General features: G+C 55.1%; 1 protein-coding gene across 3 annotated transcripts in view; it reads left to right on the top strand.

The window, feature by feature from the left end:
* Positions 1-1,505: 1,505 nt before the first annotated feature.
* TECTA (tectorin alpha) overlaps positions 1,506-7,038 on the top strand; it is a 26,123-nt gene continuing 20,590 nt past the window's right edge. For 2 of the 3 annotated variants that reach the window (XR_004756073.1, XM_035346370.1), the window contains exons 1-4: positions 1,506-1,896; positions 3,166-3,230; positions 5,655-5,788; positions 6,715-7,002. Coding sequence is in view for 2 of the 3 variants with exons in the window: in XM_035346370.1 (XP_035202261.1) it covers positions 3,167-3,230; positions 5,655-5,788; positions 6,715-7,002 (486 nt within the window). In the remaining variant the exon portion in view is untranslated. The remainder of the gene's footprint in view (positions 1,897-3,165; positions 3,231-5,654; positions 5,789-6,714; positions 7,003-7,038) is intronic. The other variant, XM_035346369.1, reaches the window with a different exon arrangement.

The following is a 7,038-nucleotide window of genomic DNA, read 5'->3' as shown; positions in this document are numbered from 1 at the left end:
CGTCCTTTAACGCTTGCTTTTCTCAAGGCTGGCCGTGGGATGAAGGTTTTCTCTGGAAAATAAATCAATAGCGGTTTGCTCGGCTCCGACGTGCTCAGCACTGCAGGATGCGAGCATCCCCTGCCAAAAGAAAATAGCCTGGAAGAAAAAGTCTTCCCCAAAGAGGCAGTGAAACCTAATCAAACTTCATCAGTGTAGACTTGCCCAGGACAAACAGGAGCAGAATATTAAACTGCAAAAGGAGCAGAGGGAAACCTGCTGGCACTGGTTTTTCCGTCTTAGAAAATGGGATAAGAAGAGTCAATGGGTTTTCCTTTGGCTAACTTAAAATGTGGATGGGGAGGGAAGGGAAGAGCCAGGGTGCACGGAGAGGCGGGTTGGAAGTAATCTTCCCTGGAATATCAGAGCTCTAAAGGCCCCCTGCCCTCCTAAAGGCACTGCTGGTCTAGAAAAGGATTAATAAAAATAAAATGAAAGCTCCCTGCTGGCAAGGCCATTTTTGGAGGATAAAGGGCCATGTCTGGGGGATGAAGAGGTAGCAAAGTCTGGGATTCGCTGTGGCAGTGGTGCTGGAGGGAGGATTTGGCACCCAGAGAGCAAAGGTGCTCACATCCAGGAGCCCCTGGAGCCTGCCCCGTGACGGTCGGCATCTGCAGGAGCTGCTCGGGAGCTGAGCTGGCCTTTTCCAAGGAAGGGGTAAGCTACCTGTTTTTTTTTTTTTTTTCCATTGAGTTTCAAAGCTTGGGGACATGGAAATGTGCCTGGGCTTTGGTTTTTTTTGTTGTGTGTGTACCAAATTAAATCACTGGAGATCATCTCGCAGGCTCCGGCTCAGGCTGCTGGAGGCTCGCAGCCCGCACGGAGCTGGCAGGTGTGTGACAGGTCCTCAGCTGAGCCGTGCCACAGTTTTGTCCCTCGAGGTAGATGCAGATCAAGCAAAACCCAGGTCCTGCGGAGACATGGAGCCACTGCAGGTGGAGGGAAGGGGAGACGGAGCGAGAACCTCCCTGGCTGCTGCGGGCGCTTGCCCACGAGCCGTGCAGCCCCAGAGGCAGGGAGAAGCCCTGTGAAAATTGCAGGTTTTGTGGGGGAACCAGTGCTAAGGCTCCCAGCAGTGCCCCATTGAAACATCCCCTGTGGCTCAAATAAAATCCAGGTCAGTCCCTGCCGAGCGGGTGGCAGCGGGAGCAGCCAGGACACCCTCTTCCAGCTCACTTGGGGAGCACGCACGTACATACTGGGAGGCTTTTCCTCTCCCACCTGTAAAAGCAGAAGTGCGTCGTGCTTGAGAAACTGGAACAAGACTTTGGTGGAAAAGTAAGAGCATTGAAACGTTGGGGCACTGCCTTTGAATGGTGCTTTAAGCCTAGCACTGTTAATGCTAATCCTGTAACACTATATAGAGGGCCCTTTTTTTTTTCCTTCACTTACACAAAGGAGGAAGGGGCTCAATTCTTTGAGTTTTTTTTTCTTCTTCTTTTTTTTTTTTTTTTCTTTTCCCTTCAGCAAAAGGCAATGCTGAGCAGAGCGGCCGCAAGCCCAGCTCCGGCTAGCTGACATTTCCACCTGAACCCACCCGAGGGGCGAGCGTTTGGGGCAGAAAGCGGCTCCTCTCCCTCTCCGGGCCAGAATCTGATCTCCAGATTAGCCCGCTGGTTATCAATAGAGGCACCACTTGTGATTTGCAACTCTACACTCCTCCAGCCCCGAACCAGCATTGACGAAAACGGACTTTTCAATTGCGAGTCGAAGGGGACCGAGACGTCGCTGCACTCATCGGCAATAATTGGCAAAAGAGCAGCGGCATGCGTTCTGCGTTGACCTAAGACTTCTCCCCGTTCTACTAAGACCGGTCTAATATTTCAGACCTCCTTGCTCCTCCAGTCTACGAAGCAGGTTGGTAATTTTTTTTTTTCCATACCTAAAAAAAATAAATAAATGGTGTTTTTGTACGTGGCATGTTAAGAGACATCTTTATTGTCCGTCGCGGTGCCGGGCTTGCTCTTGTTCTCGGACTGCTCTGGTTCCTCGTAGCCCTCGTCTGCCTGCTCCCTGCTAACAAACCCACAGCAGCTTGGGTTTACCACCTCTATAATATTCTGTTGCCTGCTTTCTGCCTTCCGAGATAGGGAATATGGTGAAGTTTTCCTTGGGGGAATGAGTTTTTCTAGGAGCTGGGTCGTGGGCAGCAGATTGTGGCCGCGAGCGGTGCCCTGAGCAGCGGGGCAGGGAGAGCAACTCCCCTTGCACCGGCCTTTGGGCTTCCCAAAGCCATGTCCCCTGCTGTATCCCCGTGCTTTACGTGTGAATAATCAGAACTAGCCAGATCTGTTGGTCCCTGTGGGTTATAAAAATAAATCCCGGGGGTGAGCCTGCAGAGATGCTGTGTTTCATGGCCATCGTGCCCATGCAGTTGAAGCCTGTGGGCAGCTGATCCAGCGGCTGGCGCAGGCAGGCTGTGCGCAAGGTTTCGGTGTAGTCTGAAGCTGCTCATCTACTCCTGCACGCGCATGCTGGGAGCAGTCGATACCTTCCTGCGAGCTGTGCCCGAACCGTGCCTACGTGCAGCGAGCGAAAGCGACGGGCGAAGAAATCAAAGCAGGTGTTTTAGCGATATTTCCTATTGGATTAATAATGACTAACAAATTGCATTAGGCACGGAAGGAATTAAAGCTGGCACAGGACTTGGCTTTCCGTTTCCCAGCCTCGTATCTGCTTCTGTCTCTCTCATTGATTCCTGTACAGCAAGAGGTGCCCAGCTGGGTAAATGTTTGTGCTTCCTTCATTCCAGCCCGAGGTGTTGGGGATCGCCGTGCCGGCATCCAGCCCGGGGGTCTGGTGGGGCCGTGTCTCAAAGCTCCCCCTGGGGGGCAGGAATTGCTTCCGAGCCATGGGCATAGACCGGGCTCTGGGCAACTTCCCGACACCTCCTGAAATTAGCAGCTCTTCCATGTGGTTATGGGCTTGTTGTGACATACCTGAAGGGTGATCTCCCGTTAGCACCAGGGAGGTCTCGTTACGGCTCTTAACGAAGGAGGAATTTGGGGTCTGCTTGGTGGGCAAGGGACCTGCAGCTCCGCACCACCCGAGCATCCCCCAGCGCCCGGTCAGGGATGGGATTTCCCGTGGGAGTGATGCGTGTCCACCTTTCTTTCTGCCCTTTAGGATGAACAAACGATCATTTCTCGGGACCTGGGTGGCCCTGCTGGCGATGACCGTGCGGCACCAAGGTTAGTACCGCTCCCCGGCTGAGAGGGGAAAGCTTCGGAGCAGTGCCATGCCCTGGGACCGCAAAATACGGTGGTTTTTACCCTGAAAATCCCCTTCCCTTGGTTGGAGCAGGTACAGGGGTGGACTTAGCATTTCCCCGGGGCAGAGGGCTGGCAGGTTTTAAGGGTGAAGGCCACGCGGGGAGATCTGTGTGCCCCTGTGGGTGAGCACAGGTGCCGGATCTGCAGCAGGGACAGGCTGCGTGGCGGAGATGGATCTCCCACCTGCGCAAATGGCCCTCGCCTCATTGAGAGCAATGAAGCACGGATAGTTGAGGCTAAATGAGGAGCTGGCATGCTGCTCTGAATACGAAGTCAGCAGCAAAGCCGGCGGGTGTACCGGCCTCGGTGAGCGCTTTATGTATGGGTGCATGTATCGTGTGGAGGTCTGCATGCGCACGCAGAGGTTGTGATGGTCTTGCCAGTGCTCCAAAATAAAGTGTGAAGAATTTCTAATGGCCAGCCAATGCCTCATAAGGAGTCAATCAATGAGCGGCAGCAAACCATCAGGGTTTGCTCGTAGCCAGGTTTTTCCTCGGGTGCCTGCTGGGGATGAGCAGGAACAGACGTGGCCGTGGCCTGATGGGGTGTCAGGGGCATCTGCAGCAACTCCTGCCCAGTTCTCATGTCCTTGTGTGAGGTGGTTTGGACACCCGGGCTGGATGAGCCCTGGTGACCTGCATAGGGCCGGGTGGGAGCCCTGAGCTGTGGTCTTCTAGGGTGGTGAAAAGCGCAGGAGCAACTCCCCAGTCTCATGGGGTAATTAATTTTGGTTGTGTTAATTCAAAGAAGGGCAAGCAGAGTTGCTGCAGACTGGAAAAGCCACGTTAGGTTGGTATTGTGGCAGATTTGCACCCTGCGGCCGGTGCTGGGCGTGGGGCTGACCCCAGGACCTCCAGGATGGAAACAGGGAGCTGGGAAATCCCGAGGCCGTTCCCCGGGCCGGTGGCTGAGGAGCCGTGGGGCTGAGCCCAGCTCGGGCACGGTCTGGGGCTCTGCGTCCTCAGGCAGAAAATGAGGCCGAGCAGTTCAGCCATGAGAAACGCCACCCAGGCAAAAATCATTATCGGCAGGGCCCCGCGGTGCTCGGCGAGGCGCCGTGCCGCATGCAAAGCACCACGGCGCTGTACCAGCACTGCTGAGGAAGCCAGCCCTGGGAAGTTTGTGCTGAGCTCCCTGTTTAGAGGAGAAGTCAAATCTGCGTCCGGGAGCTCTGCCTCGGCTGTAATAACCCGTCAGTTGTGTAGCAGCTGTGAAATGACTGGCTTTACAGGCTGCCAGCGAGGAGTTTTTGGATATATCTGTGAAACCAGGCTTGCGGATGCTGTCACACTTTTATGTCTGGCGGGGCACTTGGGTCGTGTGCGTGTTTTTTTTAGGATGCAGCCGGGTCAGAAAAGGCTTCCCCTTGTCTCCTTCCCCACCGAAGCTGGGTTGGAGCCACCAAGAGGGGTCGGTCGCTGATGCTCGCAGGGCAGCCTCGGGCAGGATGCTTGAAGGGAGCATCCCGGCCCCATCCAGCAAGCTGCCTGCAGCTGGAGGCCTCCGAGGGGCACAGGTTGGGACCTAGGAAATAAAAGCATGTCCCGAATCGAGGTAAACAGAGCCGTGATTGTTCGGAGCCCGGTGGCTCCCAACAGCTGTGATCGAATGTCACGAGGGCTGCGCGCTGCTCTTCTACATCAAAGAGGGGAGGAGGGGGAGGAAAGGGCACAAAGTCCTCGTTTTCTGGGTGAGGAGCCATGCTGGTAGGCAGCTGACAAAATCGGGGGATGAGATGATGGCAGAGACCTGGCAGGGGCTGCAGCGGAGAAGGACACGTGCCCTGGGGACAGAAGTGTCTGCTTGTGACGAGAGCTGATTGGAAAATGGATTTTAGTCTGGTAGAAAGCAGCAGGCTTGTGCTGCAACACATCAAAAGCATCTCCTAAAACGTTTCCAGGAGAGGCAGTTACGCTCACCAGCAGAGCCTTTTAGCAGGAAACCTGCCCGTGCCAGGAAGGGCTGGAGCACCGTGGGCTGTGCCCCACGATGGGGGCTGCGGGGCACGGGCAGGAGGAGCGTGGCGGTGGGGTTGCCCTGGGTCTCGGTCGGTCTCTCTGAGCACGGACTGAAGCAGCACCTCCGGCACATCCTGGGGGGAGCAGGGCTGTTGTGGGTGCTGTACCGATGTGAAGCTGAAGCAAGGGCTTGGGCACAGTCATGCAGAAAGCAAAATGTGCTGCTGGGTGCTGTAAGCCCGGCTGGTGGACCCTTGGGCGATGCTCTCTCTCGTGCCCCTGCCACTGGGGGCAGGCAAAGCCACGGTCCCCACCGTGCCCTCTCCAAAAAGCCAGGACCGGTCCCCTCTTAGCCGTAAGGACTCCCTCCTCTCTCTCCTCGCAGCTCACGCCATGGCGAGTCTGTATCCCTTCTGGCACAACGACACGAGAACGCCCAAAGTCGACGACGGAAGCTCTCCCGAGATCAAGCTCTCCATCCCGTTCATCTTCTTCGGAGCCCCGTACAGAACTGTTTATGTAAGTGGAGCAGCAGACCTTCCTTTTACTCCTTTCCTAGCCATTAGCTGCTGCATTTTAAACGCGCTCTCGCTGTCGTCAGGAATGGGAAGATTTATTAGCGCCCACCTGACAAGTTCTTAGATTTCATGAACTGATAGGTTTTATGATTAAGAAAGTCAAAGGTATAGTTAATGGGCTAATGTTCAAGGGGAAGGAATATAAAAGGCAATAAATTGTCTTTGTAGGTGATTAAATGGTACAGCAAAGCTCAGGGCTTGACACAAGGAACATTATTCCTGTTACATGACAAGAAACAAGAACATGCAGAGACCCACGAGGAAAAAAGAGGTGGTGGTTTGGCTGCACGTGGAGGTGCCCAAGACAAGGGCAGGCTGCTGCTGTTTTCAAGCAATGGAGCAGCAAGATCCTGGCAGAGGGGCTCCTGCAGGCAGGGCCTGGGGATGGTGAAGCTGGGCAGTTTTGCAGGCTTTTCAGGGTTTTGTCCTGCCTGGGGCTTCCTGCATGCAGCCACTGTGACCGTGCTGGCCTTCACCAGTAGGGTGTATGTGCCTAGATCATAGAATCACAGAATCATGGAGTCATGAAGGTTGGAGAAGCTCTCCAAGATCATCTGCTCCAACCATCCCCTGCCACCAATGTCACCACTAAGCCATGTCCCTACGCACCAGGTCCAACCTTTCCTTGAACACCCCCAGGGATGGGGACTCCACCACCTCCCTGGGCAATGCCTGACTGCTCTTTCTTAGAAGAAATATCTCCTAATTTCCAGCCAGAACCTCCCCTGGCACAATTCCCTCTTGTCCAGGACTTCTTGTGGGCTGCTGTTCCCATAAACCACCCCCCTCCAAAACACACCCCACGTTTTCTGACGAACCAGCAGCTTGCTTCTAGGGCTTTCTCCAATCCCCCCATCCTCTTTTCAGGTCAACAACAATGGTGTGATCTCCTTCAACGCCCTGGTCAGCCAGTTCACCCCAGAGGCCTTCCCCCTGACAGACGGCCGGGCCTTCGTCGCGCCCTTCTGGGCAGACGTGCACAACGGCATCCGGGGGGAGATCTACTACAGGGAGAGCACGGACCCCGAGCTGCTGAGGAGAGCCTCCAAAGACATCCGCAAGCACTTCAAGGACATGTCCTCTTTCTCCGCCACCTGGGTCTTCATCGTCACCTGGGAGGAGGTCACTTTCTACGGAGGGAGCAGCACGACGCCGGTAAGAGCAATCGGCTGAGTCTCGGTGGGTGGTGGT

Source organism: Oxyura jamaicensis, chromosome 24 (assembly GCF_011077185.1).
Source record: "Oxyura jamaicensis isolate SHBP4307 breed ruddy duck chromosome 24, BPBGC_Ojam_1.0, whole genome shotgun sequence".
NCBI lineage: Eukaryota > Metazoa > Chordata > Aves > Anseriformes > Anatidae > Oxyura > Oxyura jamaicensis.
Note: the sequence above shows the minus strand (reverse complement) of the source record. Positions and strands in the feature narration are given on the sequence as shown.